The sequence below is a fragment of the Argentina silus genome (genome assembly GCF_951799395.1).
Source record: "Argentina silus genome assembly, chromosome: 11".
Classification (NCBI taxonomy): Eukaryota; Metazoa; Chordata; class Actinopteri; order Argentiniformes; family Argentinidae; genus Argentina; species Argentina silus.
The window spans coordinates 4,201,246-4,218,972 of record NC_139665.1 but is presented as its reverse complement, the minus strand read 5'-3'; the positions used below and the strand labels follow the sequence as shown (position 1 = coordinate 4,218,972).

Here is a 17,727-nt window from a genome sequence, read left to right as displayed (position 1 = left end):
CATTTGAGTGACGCAATGTAACCGACAGCGCCATCAGTGTGCCCCAACATTCCCTCCCTCCTCATTGTTTGAGATTTAGAATTTACGGGGACCACATGTTTCCAGGGATTTGTCCAAGGTGTATAAAAAATATTTTCGAAAGGTAGGCAATGTGTTCAATTTCTGTTAGAGTTAATGAGTCCGTATGGCAGCATCGCTGTCATGGCTTGCCAACGATAGACATAAATCACGGATGTTGCTTTAGCTTAGCCAGCTAGCTTGTCAGATGTCATCATCATCATCAGGCGCTAAAATGTAACAACCTCACCACATTTCACTTCTTAGCCTATAAACCATCAGGCCTTATATTAACTTGTGTATGCGAATGCAAATGTCATTATGGTTGTTGAATGCTTGCGCTCCAACTGGATTCATTGTGATGAGCGGGTCATATTGCGCTTTCTTGGTTTGATTTGTGTTGTGCGGTTCAAATAATGTGAAACATATCTGCCCTGCCTCTAGTCCCGTTATTGCTGACTGTTGCTTCATTTATTACAATTTTAAGCGGATGATTCTTCTCAGTTAGATTTTGATTTGTGCCATTTTTGATTTGACATTTTTATCGAAAAGGATCTCTACTGAGCCTCGGGGGATTATCCCGCAACTGTTTTTTTTCATCAGCGAGATGCAGTTGTGTGGTTTATGATGGACAGTCTGCTGTGGCTACATTGTGGCTAGAAAGCCCCAATCCGTGTCGGCCTCTTTATAAAAAGCAACGAGGTCGCAAGTTGATCGATATTTCAGGGAGACAAGCACCGAATTATTAACAACAATGCAAAAAAATATGCAAAAAAATTCTAGAAAGAATGTGTGAAGTTTACTGTGCATGACCTTGAATCACCTGCCCTATGTGATGGTGTTCAATCAAACCTCATCATCATCATCATGCAAAGTCCCTTCTTGGTGAGTGCATTCATGGCGGACAGTCAGAAACAGTTAGTTCAGTCTTTGGTGTGCGGGCCTAGATAGGACGGAGCTACTAAGCCTGGTATCACATGCGAGTCATGCCCCCTCTCCTGACCCACAGTCACGTGCAGTGCAGACCTGTCCAATTTTCTACCTTCTCTCCTCTGGTGAGTTTGAATGGGAATGGACTGGTGTAATAACTATGGTGGAGGCTCTCTCCAGCCATGCTTGCACCAATCCAATGAGGGGAAGTGCACAGTTTCACACTTCCCTCTGACTGTGCCAATGTTCTTAATGTCCTCATGGTTTTCTCCAGCACAAAACCGACTGTTTATTCATGTCAAATGCGCTAGAAATCCAGCTAAAGCGCTGGATTAATGTAGGGACATTATAACGTTTTCACTTTCGCTTTTAACAACGATGATCAGTTACTCTATCATGACTTAAGATCAGTTTCATTTGTTGTGAAATGTTTACATAGTGGCGGAGCCAAGTCTACAAGGTGGCGCAGCGCCCGTCTTCCATTATTTGTTCCCTTCTGCATCTGATTGACTGACTCATAAGCACATGTATAAGTATCAGTCCTGAAAATAAAAAGAAGAAGAAGAATGAATAAGACAAATAGACATCTTATTCATTAACATGTGTAATCATAAATGCCCCGAGGTTGAGTGTGCACTGTGCAGTGATGTTTTTTTTTTAAATCACTTCTTTTAGGCAAACAGTTCAGAACCAGTGTTGGGTCTACATGAGTTGAGTCTGAGCTTCTGTTCTGCTGAAGGATTCTCTCTCTCTCTCTCTCGCTCTCTCTCTCTCTCTCTCTCATGCATGCACGCATTATGAAAAGGGGTCAGGCTGACAGGTCAGAAAACATGTGTTCATTGACCGGGAGATGTTGTGAATTAGGTTGCAAAGGACGTGTACAAATTCCCACTGTCCGCTTCAAACTTGAAATTGTATAACCTTAATTTGCTTAGGCACTAACCTTCATAACAAGGACAATTCAGCACAGGCTTCAGTGACTCAGCTCTAACTCAAGGTCCCAAATGCGGGAACTTTAGCCTTCACAGCCTGGCATTCCATTGGAGCCCACCACTTTAAGAACTCCCATCCTGTCTCACGTCCTCCATTTAAGCCTGGCGACAGTCTCTAGTGTCAAACAACAGGAAGTAGGAGGGTCTCTCTCTTTTCCCCCTAAGATGCTAGCCTCTGTGGCGCGGTCTGTATATGAAAACTAGGGCTGTTAAAGTTATTTCCTGCAATAAAAGAAAAAAAGAAGCCACAGCACGTCACTGTGAAACAGACCCTGAAGCTGTGCGCCGGCCCAGGGCAGATGCTCAAAGGGCAGTTGTCTTTGTCTTCTATGTCCCACTTCTTACATTCTGATAGAGGCCTAATGGTTCTTGTCATAGGCTGAAGAGATTTGACAGTTAGTCAAGTTCCTGTAGTACAGTAATTCAGTCAGAAACAGGCTTATTATTCCCTGTGAATTTGTGTTGTTGTTGACTTTCAGCTAAGAAGATGTGTGTCCCATTCCCGTTGTATAGAGTAGCTTGTCCTGTTGAATAATGTAGAGTAGGTACAAGTGAAAACATTTTGTGTTTATGTATAACGACTTTATATTAACTTTACTCAACCCGTTACAGAGGTACATGGCCTTTTATTACACCTGGCTGAATTGTTATTGGCTGAGAAGATACTCCCAAAAACATCTGATGCAGATTATTTTGTGTTTTCTGCCCCTTATATGACACCTACAACCCAATGTATGTGTTCTGTGAGTTTTTATTTTTTATTTAATTTTTTTTAATTCTAAATTGACCAAATCGAAATTGCAATTAATTTGTGATTAATCACAGCAAACCGTGCCATTAACTCGCTAAACATTTTTTTTTAAATAGTTCGACAGCCCTAAAAAAAAGGAAAACACATTCTAGTCCTGGCAGCGGGCCTGGAGGAGTCTAGCGTTGTCCTCCATAGCCCTTAGCATCCATCCCTAACGCTGTAGCATAGCACGTACTGGACACTCAATGGTTAATGTCTCCATCAGCAAACTCTGCTGGAGGAATGATTCTGTTGTCAGTGTTCAAATGTCAGAGAGAGGGAGGGAGAGAGTGGGAGAGAGAGATGAGGAAAATGACAGAGCAAGAGGAGGATGGGGGAGGGCTGGGATCCCTGAGGAGGAAGAGGAGGATGGGGGAGGGCTGGGATCCCTGAGGAGGAAGAGCAGGAGGGGTGAGGGAGGGTAAATGTGAGGCACCCTGCAGTGCTGTGGCTGCAAGGGAAATTAAACTCTCTGAAGGACTCTCTCTCTCTCTCTCTCCCCCATACTGCTCCAAACTCTCTGAAGGACTCTCTCTCTCTCTGTCTCTCTCTCTCTCTCTCTCCCCCATACTGCTCCAAACTCTCTGAAGGACTCTCTCTCTCTCTGTCTCTCTCTCTCTCTCTGTCTCTCTCTCCCCCCATACTGCTCCAAACTCTCTGAAGGACTCTCTCTCTCTCTTTCTCTCTCTCTCTCTCTCTCTCTCTCTCTCTCTCTCTCTCTCTCTCTCTCTTCTCCCCCCATACTGCTCCAAATTCTCTGAAGGACTCTCTCTCTGTCTCTCTCTCATATACCCATATAAGGTGTTTTCTTCTGTTGCAGGTAAGGCTGTGCGTGGAGAGTGTGTGTTCTACACCACTTCCCCGGGCCACCAGGCGCACTGCCTTGGCAAGGGGTGGCAGTGTGTGATGTCACAGGGTGCGGGGTGCCCATCTACCTGTCCTGCAGTGTGTCTGAGAGTGGGCAGCCCTCGCCCGCCAACACAACGGACAGGATATGTTTGACGTGAAACCCAGGGTTGTGGCGAAGAAGGAGTCCAGCACGGAGACAGGTGTGTGTGTGTCTGTGTGTGTGTGTGTGTGTGTGTGTGCGTGCGTGCGTGGCGGTGTGTTTGCCTGTGTTCTCTGTTGTCATGACTTGCGGCTCCTGCTATAGTTAGCCCAGTCTGTCCCACTAAACCACATAATCACTCAACTGGAACAGATTGTGTTATACAGATTGTGTTATACCGGAGCCGAGAGAGAGCTTGGCCTCCCACTCACACACACATTCATGAGTGCACTACCAACACAAACACACACACACACACTCTCAACTCTGTCCCACCCAGGCTTACCTCAGATGTACAGTACTGATGTAGGAGGATAGATTCTATGCATTAAGCCAGGATTGAGGTATTTCTCATTATTTTTTCAGAGGGGTGATGGACACATTCACTGTGTTGTATTCAAGAGGATGGCGCCCTCATCTGGTCATCACGAGTACTACTGCACTCCCTGTTGCCATAATTTTCCTTGAATTTTCTCTCTCTCTCTCTCTCTCTCTGTCTCTCTCTTTCTCAGATGAGGGCAGCAGTAGTAAGCAGTGTGGCTCAGGCTCGGTGGAGTCTGGCTCAGAGTCTCTGTACCTGTATGACAGTCAGGACTGGGTGGTCTCCCCCATCTGCTCCCCAGAGGAGCCCACTGCCATCTCTCCCATGCTGGCAGAGGAGACCTTCCGCTACATGAGTGAGTCACAGTGTGTGTGTGTGTGTGTGACACTGTGTGTGTTTGTGACTCTGTGTGTGTGTGGGTGACTAACCATATGGTTTTGTGTAAGAGGGGGAATCAGAGTACACTACTGTGTGTGTGTGTGTGTGTGTGTGTGTTTTGTACCTGTGGTAAAAAAACAACAACCTTGTTTCAATGCTTCCGGTGTGTGAGTTGCGAAGTTGGGCAGTGTTGGGAGAGCAGTGTGTCCTTTTACTGCCTCTTTGTCTCACTGTCAACAAACACACTGTCTCACTGAGGGAATGTCTCTCTCTCTCTCTCTCTCTCTCTCTCCCTCTCCCTCTCCCTCTCCCTCTCCCTCTCCCTCTCCCTCTCCCTCTCTCTCTCCCTCTCCCTCTCCCTCTCCCTCTCCCTGTCTCTGTCTCTGTCTCTCTCTCTCCCTCCCTCTCCCTCTCCCTCTCCCTCTCCCTCTCTCTCTCTCTCTCTCTCTCTCTCTCTCTCACACCCCCCTCCTTGGCTTAACTAAATGAGATCAGGGTAGCAGATGACAGTTGTGCACGCGCGCGCGCGTGTGTGTGTGCGCGTGTGTGTGCGCGTGAGTGTCTACATTGCTTGGGTGACCAGGTGCATATGGGAACAGCTGTTTGTATTAGCCATGTGAGAGTTTCTGTTGTGTTGAGGTTTATTCCATATGAGCTGCACTGTGTGTGTGTGTGTGTGTGTGTGTGTCTGTCAGAGCAGTCCCTGGCAAGGACAGAGGAATTCAGTGATCTGTTTTTTTTAAGTGCAGCAGAGTGCAGAGCCAAGACCAGCGTCACGGGACAGAGGGAGTGAGGGAGGGACAGAGAGAGTGAGGGAGGGAGAGAGAGAGAGAGAGAGGTGGAGAGGGTGAACAGGAGAGACGGGAGAGAGCAGAGTCGGCCATGCCGGTGTTAAACATCCACAATGAGGAGATGTATGACAACGCTGCCGTGGAAGGTGAGCCAGCGCCAGGGGATTTAGCTAGCGCTGTGTGTGTGTGTGTGTGTCACTGCAGAACCATGCTTCCCTGATGTCTCTGCAAGGTCATTGAGAATAGAGCTGCAGTATGCAATTACTGTACGTGGGCGCAGAGTGGTGTTATTCAGTGACTTTGTCTGGTGTGTGTGCGTGTGTGCGTGTGCGTGTGTGTGTGTGTGTGTGTGTGTGTGTGTGTGTGTGTGTGTGTGTGTGTGTGTGTGTGTGTGTGTGTGCGCGGGTGCATAATGATGTAGCCGTGAGTAACTGTGTACAAGTCTTAGCAGGCAGGAAATAGTGGGTGATTTGTTTTTCTGTGTGGCGTGTTTGTGGACAGTTATGCGGAAGGAACGACATGTTCACGCATTGTTTTCACACAAGATTCTCCTTGTCTTATCTCCACACTGCAATGGTGTCGTCTTCAGGTGCCGGGCAGGCAGGCAGTGTCCGTCAGGAAGGAGAGAGCTGGCCCAGTTTGACACACACTCCTATCCTCTCATATATCACCATTGTCTTTGGTTAAAAGGCGTAATGAAATGTGTTGCTGTCATGGTTTATGCTCGGACACACAGTAAGAGAGAGAGAGAGAATGTGTGTGTGGGGCGGGGGGGGGGGGGGGGGGCAGTTGTATCTAAGGCATAGTCTGCTGCAGGGAAGTGGGTGGGTGGGTGGGTGTGTGGGTGGCCAAGTTCAGGGACAGTAAGAGGGTCAGCGATAGACTCTTGGCACAGCGGGTAGTGGGTGGTTGAGCTGAGGGGCCGTGGGACGCTCGCTCCACTTCTGCAGGGTAAATTTAAGACGACTATTATTAGAGTCTGATGCAGCCAGAGAGAGAGACGCCATGTTCATGTTTTAATGAGCCGCCCCCCCCCAGCGCCACAGACTGTAAGCTCCCCGCCGCAGACTGCAGGCTTAAGCTCTACCCAGTTTGTGTCTCGCATCACCCAGGTTTACCTGTTTTATTCGTACAGTACAACTTGGACAGCCAGCATATTAACACTGGAATCCAGGGCGGAGGCAAAGGTCATTGGCACCAATCAGCTAGCAGTGATGGTTAATCCCAACCCCCAGGGCTGCCTGTGTTCTCTTTCTGTACTCATTCTGGGAGTGATGCGCAGGGCCCCTAGCTGGACCATCCTACCGGTAACTTCTGAGAGGAGGGTGGGCTCACATGGAGAAGGCTCAAAGGGATCATTTATATTTCCATTCTTGAGCTTTCGGCTAGCTCCGGGGCTACCATTTAGCCATACAAGTGGACATGAATGGGATTCTACGCTCATCCCCTGAGCTACTCTGAGGACCAGATGAAGCTGCCCCCCCCCCACATCCCCACTTAATCATCTTGTCTAAATCTCTTTGTATCCAGACTTCAAAGTGTGATTTCCTAATTGACAGATTTGGCTAAATCCTAAGGCTACCTTTCAGGTGCCTGAAATGAATGTGAAGTATCTACAGGCAGTGTAGCTTCCATTGACCTGCAGTGACCATTTAGCCTCATGTGCCCCTGGGTCCTCAGACAGGAAGCTGCTGAAACAGAAACCTTCATAGAGGAGGGCGGGGGGGCGGGGTCATCTGCCCAGCTGCTTTTTTATTGGAGACAAAGGTTAAACCACGTTACAGTCAGTCAGACAGTTAATAACTCACTGATTGGTCATTGCTCACTCTGGATGAGGATGGGGAAGTGCAGGTGTCGACGTGGATTTGTTGAGGTTTCACCTCATTTTTCGTGGGAGGAACATGGCCGGGCTGTGTGTTGGTGTTGGGAGCGTAGATGGAGTAGAGCTTGTTAGAGCTTAGTCAGTCACGGGGGAGAAGAGAGTGCTGCACTCTGCTCAGAATGTATTCACAGAGTGATGACTCAGCACAAGGTACACAACTGTGTGTGTGTGTGTGTGTGTGTGTGTGTGTGTGTGTGTCTGTAATAAGTATGTGTACAGTATGTGTGTGTGTGTGTCTGTATTAAAGCTTGAGGTACAGTAAGTGTGTGTGTGTCAGAGCCCTGTGTGTGTGTGTCTTTATATAGATGGCTATATGGTTTATTTTTAACCCTGGAGGTCTCTGGGGGGGTGGTGGAGTGGGGGGTGGAGTGGGGGGTGGAGGGGGGGTGGAGGGAGGTGGAGGGAGCTTTGACTACCTCTGACCTACCCTCCCCCCCCCCCACACACACACCATTGTGTGTGTGTGTGCACCTGTCTTTGTTTGTTAATGGGACATTTACTGTTTGCTGGATTGCACTGTTAGTGTACTGTATGTGTCAGAGTGTCTTTGAGGGGTCCGGGGTCCGGGGTTGGGATGGGGTCGATCTCGTCAATGTCAGAGTTATTAGACGTTAATAAAGGGGTTTCCTCTCTACCCAGGTGGCAGCGGTGCAGGGGTTGGGGCGTCAAGTCAGGTGCTGAAACTCCGCTCCTAATCCTGACCCCCCCCCCCCCGTCTGACTGAACGTCTCTTTAGGAGACAAGATTTACCCCTGCTTCATCTCTCTCTCTCTCTCTCTCTGTGCTCAGCTGGTTTGTTCCTATCTCCTGCTGTCTAACATCTTTCTCTCGGTCTCATTCCCCTCCCTCTCCTTCTCCTCCTTCCTCCTCCTCTCTTTCTCTCTCTTCCTCCAGCGTATCTGGCTCTGGAGCCCTCCTCCTACTCCCACCCTGGCTCTCACAGCCTCTCCCAAGGTAATGTGCTACTGAGCCTCCCCCTTTCTCCCCCCCCTCTCCCCCTCTCGTCTCTCTCTGTTTCTGCGGCTCTCTCTATAGTGCCATAGCCTAAAAGGGGGGTGCTTCAGTCCTCCAGTAGGCCCCAGGAGGTGCTCTCTAACCTGGGTTGGACCAGGCCTGGTGGCCCCTGGAGCTCTGGAGCCCCTCTGTGCTTATGCTGTAGGACCAGCAGACAGACAGACAATCATTTAGTGGATGTAGGTCTGCTGCCAGCTTGTAGTGACGCTGGGTGGTGTGTAGCTCCCATAGGCTGTAGTGACGTATAGGGGAACGTTGTGATTGCATGCCAGTCTGCGCGTTTGATATTAGATGGTGTATGTTGACTTGCATGAACGTGCTTGTGTGTGTGTGTGTGTGTGTGTGTGTGTGTGTGTGTGTGTGTGCACATGCATAGGTCTACAGTACATGCAGTGCATGCATTGGTGTGTGGCATGTGCACGCCTGTGTGTGTGTTTGTGTGTATATCTGTGTCCTCTGTTCTTACATTATTTTCTCTCCTCCCCCAAATCTCTCCCTTTCTCTCTTTCTCTCTCTCTCTCTCTCTCTCTCTCTCTCTCTCTCATTGTAGTCCTTACTGCGGATAGGGTGGAACAGATGACCAAGACCTACAATGACATCGACGTGGTCACACACCTGCTGGCTGAGGTGAGTTCAGGTGCTCTATCGTCCATCTACGGATGTGACGGAGGTGGGATTACCAATGATATTTGTGAGTGTCTTGAGTGATTGGTGGACTGACCGGTTCTTGATTGGACCAGCGGGACCGGGACTTGGAGCTGGCGGCTCGGATTGGCCAGTCCCTGCTGCAGAGGAACCATCTGCTTCAGGAACGCAACGAGGCAGTGGAAGAACAGCTAGCGCAGGCGCTGGACCAGGTAACGTGATCGCACGCACACACACACACACACACACACACACACACACACACACAGACAGTCAGTCAGTCCTGTGAGGGTTTGTATTACACAACCTGACCCGAACCACGAGAATTTAACCCAACCCGATACCTGCGAACAAAGATAAAGTAACATTGACGTTGTCATAATCATTTTGAGAAAATTCACACAATGTAGGAGAGGGACAGAACCAGCAGAGAGGGACAGAACCAGCAGAGAGAGACAGAACCAGCAGAGAGGGACAGAACCAGCAGAGAGAGACAGAACCAGCAGAGAGGGACAGAACCAGCAGAGAGGGACAGAACCAGCAGAGAGAGACAGAACCAGCAGAGAGAGACAGAACCAGCAGAGAGGGACAGAACCAGCAGAGAAGGACAGAACCAGCAGAGAGGGACAGAACCAGCAGAGAGGGACAGAACCAGCAGAGAAGGACAGAACCAGCAGAGAGAGACAGAACCAGCAGAGACGGACAGAACCAGCAGAGACGGACAGAACCAGCAGAGAGAGACAGAACCAGCAGAGAAGGACAGAACCAGCAGAGAGGGACAGAACCAGCAGAGAGAGACAGAACCAGCAGAGAGGGACAGAACCAGCAGAGAGAGACAGAACCAGCAGAGAGAGACAGAACCAGCAGTCTGTCTCTCTCAGGCTACGCTCTGATGGCAGAGCACACAATGAAATGACCAAAATAAATAAATGGTCAATAAGTGATTTTTGTTATTATCGTTAAAAACCGAACCGAATGCTTGATTTGGACCTCAACCCACCCACGGGGTTTACATACTGCCAAACTCTGCCTGCGAATTGATTAATTAGCTGATGCAGGACTCTTAACACACACACACACACACACACACACACCACAGAACAGCTTGTAACACACACATCGTGGCTGCCCTCTGACAGGTGCACCAACTGCAGCATGAGCTGGGGAAGAAGGACGAGCTGCTGAGGATGGTGGCCAGCGCGTCCGAGGAGAGCGAGACCGACTCCAGCTGCTCCACGCCGCTGCGCAACCACCACCACCACCAGCCACTAGGGGCCGCTGTCGCCCTCAGCCAGCTGGAGGCCCTGCAGGGCAAGCTCCAGGAGGTGGAGGAGGAGAACCTGGCCCTGCGCTCTGAGGTTCCAGTACAGCCTTTCCAAGTTAACTTTAGTTTTGGGGCAGGAAGGCCCTTTTTGATGGTACAGTGTGTCAGTCTGTGGAAGGGTTGAGTGTCGTGTGTCACTGTTCTGCTCTCCCTCTCCAGGCGTGTCATCTGAAGAAGGAGACCATCACTTATGAGGAGAAGGAACAGCAGCTCGTCAATGACTGTGTCAAAGAGCTCCGTGAGTCTCACACAAACACACACACACACACACACACACACTAGGGCTGGCCGATGTTATCACTCTATATTTTTTCATATTTAACGATAATTATCACCGTATACATTAGATAATTCTCCACGTAAAGTTTGAAGGGAATTTTCGGTTTAGGACCGAAGCCTGAAGAAAGCAGAGGGTTCCAAATGTCTCAAGGCAATGCCAGACACCCACAAATATGCATGATAGGCCGTGGGCTTGTACTCTGAGGGTGTGGTCAAATGTGGGACGGTTCAGATGACACAGGCGTATTTGTTACCAACAAAACAGCAAAAAGGGAAAAGATCACTTCCTCCCCGCTCCCGCCTCTGCTGTGTGTACAGTGTGTGTGTGTGTGTGTGTGTGTGTGTGCGGAGAAAATAAATCATGGTCTCTCTTTGGCTTTTCATTCCTCCAAAAGGACTTTATCACGAAAACAGCCTTTATGTCTTTATCGTTTTAACTCCCAGCCCTCACATACACACACACACACACACACACACACACACACACACACACACACACATTTGGTACTTATGAGTTAATGATTGTTAGAAGTTATTGATATCAAAGAGCAGAGGATGTAAAGTGGAGTGTATCAAGGGTGTGTGAGATGCTCAGCTGGTTGTCGTGTGTGTGTGTGTGTGTGTGTGTGTGTGTGTGTGTGTGTGTGTCAGGTGATTCCAACAGCCAGATGGCCCGTCTAACAGACGAGCTGGCCCACAAGAACGAAGACCTCCACAGACACCAGGAGGAGATCGCTCAGCTCCTCTCCCAGATAGTAGAGCTCCAACTCCGCGTCAAAGAGGTGAGGGGGGAGCTACAGGCGGGAAGGGGGGGGGAGAGAGGAGAGAGGGAGGGAGGGAGCACGGTTGGAAATGGATGTCGTAGTGCTAATGAATTGTGTGTGTGTGTGTGTGTGTTACAGTTGGCCCTGGAGAAAGAGGAGCTGAGGATTCACTTGCAGGCCTCCAAAGACGCCCAGAGACATCTCACTGCAGAGGTGAGCTCTACCTCAACACTACACACACTCACACACACACACACACACACACTCACACACACACTTAAACCTGTGTGTAGTTTTTTTCCTGTGCATACTCTCACAAGCTGAGTTCCAGGGTTAGCAGTGTTTAAGCACATGTAACAGTGTGTGTGTGGCAGTCATTGGATAGTTACCTGCTGGGTGTGTCGCAACTATACAGATTAAACGGGCAAGTGTTATCGAACATAAGATTTGATAAAAAAAACACAAAAAAAACAACAACAATTAAACTGTCATAAACAGTATTTCATAACATAATTTCCCGAAAAACTACCAACCAGGGAAAGCAGAACTGCACTTGATTGTTTTGAGCTGCAGTATTTTCAAAATGTCCTCCGTGTTGTCATGGTCTGTGTTGTTAGGCAGTCGAGCGGGAACAGAGCAGACAGTTGAACCGCATGTGTCACTCAGGCTTAGTGGTGGAGTTGGCGTGTGGCGTCATGCTAGTCTCGGTGTTTGACGGTGTTGTGTCGCGTTGTGCAGCTGAACGAGCTGGCGGACAGGAATGCGGAGTGCGTGGGGATGTTGCACGAGTCCCAGGAGGAGATCAAGGAGCTGCGCAGCAAGAACACTCCATCTTCAGGCCTGCGCAGACACCTGCCCTACGGCCTCTTCCCCATGGTGAGCACATTCTCACTGTTCTCCCTCTTGCTGTGTGTGTGTGTGTGTGTCTGTCTCTGCCTCTGCCTGCGTCTGTTGATTTGTGTGGTTTTTGTGTGTGGTCTGTAAGTCTAAGCCTGTTGACGTGTGTGTGTGTGTGTGTGTGTGTTTCAGGACTCCCTGGCAGCAGAGATCGAGGGGACCATGAGGAGGGAGCTGAGTGTCGAGGAGGAGACCGCCGTTCAGGACCAAAAGTCAGTTTCACTCCTCTCTCTCAGAACCCCCCCCCCCCCCCCGCACCACCTCACACACAACCCCCTCCCCCCTCCCCTCCTCCCATGCCTCTCTCCTCCATCTCACACCCGCCTCTCACTGCCTCCTGACCCCCCCCCCCCGCCTCCTCTGCCCTCAGGGTTTCCCAGAAGCGCGTGTTCCAGACGGTTCGCTCGCTGAACGAATCGGTGGTGAGAGCGGCGTCGGCGGCCACGCCCCCCATCCCCGGCTCGGGCCGCAGCTGCCTGGTGATGACGGCACAGCCGTTCCAGTCCGCCCAGGGGAACGACCAATCACACGATAGGGGCAAGTGAGTGAGATCCTCCGTGCCCCAGCCAGGGGCCTCCCTCCTGGTTTTGGTGTATAGATTTTTTTTTCTTCCTTTTTGACACATTTTGAGTGTTTCAGACAATCAGTGAGTTGGAAGAGTCGAGAAATGTTTGTTGTTGTTTTGGATGCAAGAGAAGAGGTGTTTTCTGAGGGTGTTTTCTGAGGGTGTTTTCTGAGGTGTGTTCTGAGGGTGTGTTCTGAGGGTGTGTTCTGAGGGTGTGTTCTGAGGGTGTGTTCTGAGGGTGTGTTCTGAGGGTGTGTTCTGAGGGTGTGTTCTGAGGGTGTGTTCTGAGGGTGTGTTCTGAGGTGTTTTCTGAGGGTGTGTTCTGAGGGTGTGTTCTGTGCCGTAGGGAGGAGGTGCGGCTCGGTCAACCCGGTTCCCCGGGAGGGAACGACCTGGTCTCAGCTCTCCACCGCCTCTCCCTGCGGAGGCAGAACTTCCTGTGCGAGAGGCAGTTCTTCCAAGCGGAGCGCGACAAGAAGCTACAGGCCCTGGCGGGGGCGGAGCCGGACGCGGAGGGGAGTGGCTACAGCTCTCCCACGGGCAGCGTCATGTCCTCCTTCTCCAACCTGTCGGATTTCTCCGTCTCCTCCAGCTGTTTTAAGACCTTCTTACCTGAGAAGCTGCAGATCGTCAAGCCAATGGAAGGTAAAAATGCTGTAGTGCTACAGTATTTAGCTACTGTATGGTGATACCTAGAATGTATATCTGATGTTTTGTTACAGTAGGTCTCCTATCCACTGTTAGTTGGGAGGTACTGTGTTGACCTCTGACCCCCCTGCGGTGATCTTGGCAGGCTCCCTGACGCTGCACCACTGGCAGCAGCTGGCAAAGCCCCATCTGGGCACCATCCTGGACCCCCACCCGGGCGTGGTCACCAAGGGGTTCTGCTCCCTGCCTGAGGACGCTGTGTACCGCCTGACAGACCTGGAGGAGGACGAGGAGGATGAAGAGCAGAAGGGAAGGGATGCCCGGGAGAAGAGGGCAGCTCAGGGGGAAAAGGGAGAGAAGGAAGATGATGAAGAAGAAGAGGAGGAGGAGGAGGAGGAGGAGGGAGGGATCACCTTCAAGGTGCGGTGCTCGTCTACACCAGAGGAGAGGAGGAGTGGTGGTGAGAGAGAGCGCCCCCTGTCACCCGTCAACATCCCGACCCTGTCCCTGGCTCTGCGAGCCTCGCCAAAGCCGAGCGTCACGTCGGACCTCCCCGTCACCTTCGCTCCACGTGACCCCATCACCTCGGACCTCCCCGTCACCTTCGCTCCACGTGACCCCATCACCTGGACCTCCGCCCTCTCCGCTCAGCCCGCCTGTGTGACGTCCACCGCTCCCATCCATCCGTCTCAGTGTCAGATAAGCGCCACCACCACCACCACCACCATCACCACAACATCATCAGGTAGGAGGTCTTTTCTGCCTGCCGTAACAGGACTGTACAACTCTGTAACAGGACTGTACAACTCTGTAACAGGACTGTACAACTCTGTAATAGGACTGTACAACTCTGTAATAGGACTGTACAACTCTGTAATAGGACTGTACAACTCTGTAACAGGACTGTACAACTCTGTAATAGGACTGTACAACTCTGTAATAGGACTGTACAACTCCGAGTCAAGCTGGGGGAAGTATCTATCTATCTATCTATCTATCTATCTATCTATCTGTCTATCTATCTATCTATCTATCTATCTAAGATTCCGAAGCAATTTTAAGCAATTTCAATTCTTTTTTTCTTTTTTTCTTTTATTCAAAGACCCCGAAAAAAATGTCTTGGAAGCTGTTGGAGTGTTTTGGTGTGTGTCAGTTGATGTTTTTTTTTTGTCTTTCCAGCTCGGAACCCTGGGAAATGTCAGAGCTCGACATTCTCCACCTACACCTTCACCACCTGCCGTATCCTGCACCCCTGCGACATCACCCAGGTCACCTCGAGGTACACACTCCCCTCCTGTACCAGGCGTTGCTCCCAGCGTAGTGTGGACCCCACGGTCACGCAGAACTAACGGTCTCTTCTGTCTCTTTCTCAGCTTTCGCTGCCAGCCCTCCGTCTCAGAGAACACTCCCAGTTCCATGCGGACCGGTCCCAGTACCCCCGTCACGCCCTGTAGGCTCAGCCTGGGCGACTCCTTCCCTCCCCGCCGCCCCGGCGGCCCCTGCGGCCTGGCCAAGCTGGTGCTGGAGAAGGGCATCTCTGCCCAGGTCTCGACAGACAGACACCCCCCTCTCTCGCCTAAACCTGTCCCCAAGCACCTCCCCCCCAGTACCCCCCCTAACTCCCCGGCCCCCTCGCCTGTGCCCTTTGAACCCCGCCCTACCCCCGCTGACAACTTCCTAGCGTCGAGGCCAGCAGAGCTGTTCCTCCAGGATGTATATGGGCTGAAACTGGGCCGCGCCCCTCGCCCTGACCTCCCCAGCCCGGGCCCTGCACCCCTCAACCACCCCCCCAAAGTCAAAGCCAAGCCTGACGCCGTCAATGTCAACCTGGTGGAGAGGCTGCGCAGGCTCGGGTTGCTCCAGTCGGAGGGCCTGCCACGCCACGACTCCGCCACCTTCCTGGCCACGGGCGGAGGGAGCCTATTGGACGGGCTGAGGCGGAACCAGAGCCTCCCGGCGATGATCGGCGCCCGGGGCATGCCAGTCTGTAGCCCCTCCCTGCCTGCTCCACCCCCGCACCCCACCTCCCTGGCCATCCCCCCGCCCCCCTGGGGGAACCTGAAGGAGCCCCGCTCTGTCCGTCGGCCCGCCTCCCTCTCCCACGCCCCGCCCCCTTCGTTCAAACGTTGAGGGCGGCGGTGGCGGTTTGGAGGGAGTCCAGCACTGACGGAACATTTGGGCCCACCCCTCTGTAACCTCTCCCCCCTCCCTCCCTCCCTCCTCCTCCCTATTTTAGACTGATAGAAAGAGGAGATGAGGGCAACCCCCCCCCCCCCCCCTTTTTAGGAATTCTTTTTTTAAAGCACAAAATTGTTTAAACAAATATTTGCATTAATGCCACAGTGTGTGTGCATGTATGTGTGAGGATTTTGGAAAGGCCTTAGCTTGCAACTCAGCTGTTCCCATTGCGTCTGTCCGTGTCCCTACGCTCGGCGTGTTTGAGCTCTGCTCTGTTTACGTTATTGTTCCGTGAGGCTCTGGAGGCTCAAAATGGGGCGAGGAGAAGGTCAGAGGTCAGAGAGAAGGAAAAGTAAGTTGATGAGGGATGGAGAATGTTAGTGAGAGAGAGAGAGAGAGAGAGAGGGGGAGAGAGAGAGGGGGAGAGAGAGAGGGGGGGGGGGAGAGAGAGAGAGGGGGAGGGAGAGAGAGAGAGAGGGGGGAGAGAGGGGGAGGGAGGGAGAGAGAGAAAGAGGGGGAGAGAGAGAGAGAGGGGGAGAGTGCAGGGCCACTGTACGTATTATCATGGATGAAGGGAAAGAGCAAAGAGGGAGTTATGGGTGAAGATGGAGCATCTGGAGCCTCACTGTCTTAAGGGCTTGTCCTCCTGTTCTGTGGTGGAGTTGGAGGAGCTTCAGTCTCAAACGGTAGAGCAGTTTAGTCACATGATCGACATCTATTAGCTTTGCTTCGCTAGCTCCCCTTAGGACTCAACCTGGTGCCCATGCACCTTACTGCCAGGCCGGTCCCAGCTCTGTACCTAGACATTGCCTTTCCCCACTGTCATTGGACAGTAAACCATCGCTTTGCTGTTGTCAGGTGACTTTCTGTGCAATACCCGGAGTGTCTGCATGGTGTGTCTGAAACACGACACGCTTCTTGCCTACAGGTCCCAGCATGCACCTGCCCCACTCTGTGGGTGGGTGGGGCCACACACTGAAGAGTAGAACCTATGCGACCCAGTTGGGGGGGGTGTGAGCCTTAAAGGAGAAGCCAGCACTGTTTGTATTTCTGTTTTGTTAAGCCATGTGTATATTATATTAGAGGCATTTCGTGGGCGGGGTTGTAGGTTTAGTTTGTTCAGTTAGAGGGAATCAGCCTGGGATGGGATTGCTCTGTAGTGAGGCTCTTTGGACCTATTTGTAAAAGTCAAAGCTTCAGCCACTTGTATCTCCATTTTACATTCAACCTTATCTCAGGCCCACGGCATGTGCAGGGTTAAGTGGTATGGTCACATGCAGGGGGAACCATTGAAACATCCTTGGGTGTAAATGTAATCCCACGTTTCCCATGAATCTCATTGAGGGTTATTTCAAGGGCATTTGTGCAGTTTTTATTATGGCCAGCAGGGGGCAGCATAGCATAGCAGTGGTTTGGATCAAACAGCTATTAGATGAAGTTGCTTCGGCTTATTTGTGCATAACCCATTTGACCCAGCCTTGACCCAGCCTTGACCCCTGGTGTGACCCTTAGATGACCCCTGCTCCTGTACACCTCTTTCTTACCATCCATCCGTCTGTCTGTCTGACCGACCCCCACGTATGTAACTGCACTTTTTAACCTCTGATTTACTGATATCATTGTTAGGGAATATTACTGACAAATATTAATATGACACTAGGTTAGCATCAAATAACATATATTATCAAAGGTAACAAGTAATGTTATTTAGCATTTAATTTAATTCATAATATATATGCAGCAGCTTTTTGTTTTTGTCTTGTGTTACATGTTACAGACGACCCATTGAAAAGGGAATCCAAAATGTCTTTTTTTTTTAAAGTGTTTATACAGTGCAAACCAAAACTGTCCTGTCATTTTTAAGATATGAAATGTGTTGTTTGGACGTGCGTGCGCGAGCGAGTGTGTGTGTTAATTGCTATTACCTGTGTAATGATGAGGAAAGAGCATCAGTCTGATTTGGCTGAGGGAGGGAGGGAGAAGAGGTGTTGGAGGGGGGGCCACTGTTCATACCATCAACCTACTGTATGGTCCATACACAGCCACTGTTCATACCATCAACCTACTGTATGGTCCATACACAGCCACTGTTCATACCATCAACCTACTGTATGGTCCATACACAGTCACAGCATACAGTACAATGCCTGGTGCTTTCTGATGATGTCACAAGGTGATGGGGAATGGTGTTGGATGAAGGGGCTCTGTGTTGTTGGAAGTGTG

The 17,727-nt window shown here is 50.7% G+C and overlaps 1 protein-coding gene across 2 annotated transcripts; it reads left to right on the top strand.

Moving 5' to 3' along the window:
* Positions 1-53: 53 nt before the first annotated feature.
* trak2 (trafficking protein, kinesin binding 2) lies at positions 54-17,636 on the top strand. Of its 2 annotated transcripts, XM_083680304.1 has the most exons (16): positions 54-142; positions 3,590-3,818; positions 4,330-4,494; positions 8,755-8,831; positions 8,945-9,061; positions 9,989-10,207; positions 10,333-10,411; positions 11,104-11,234; positions 11,355-11,429; positions 11,955-12,092; positions 12,246-12,325; positions 12,484-12,654; positions 13,025-13,323; positions 13,472-14,071; positions 14,506-14,605; positions 14,700-17,636. In XM_083680304.1, exons 2-16 carry the CDS (start codon positions 3,764-3,766, stop codon positions 15,454-15,456), a joined length of 3,063 nt encoding a protein of 1,020 aa, XP_083536430.1. In that variant the 5' UTR covers positions 54-142; positions 3,590-3,763; the 3' UTR covers positions 15,457-17,636. The 2 variants fall into 2 exon arrangements, with proteins under 2 accessions (XP_083536430.1, XP_083536431.1); XM_083680305.1 differs by lacking the exons at positions 54-142; positions 3,590-3,818; positions 4,330-4,494 and adding an exon at positions 5,383-5,454.
* Positions 17,637-17,727: the final 91 nt, after the last annotated feature.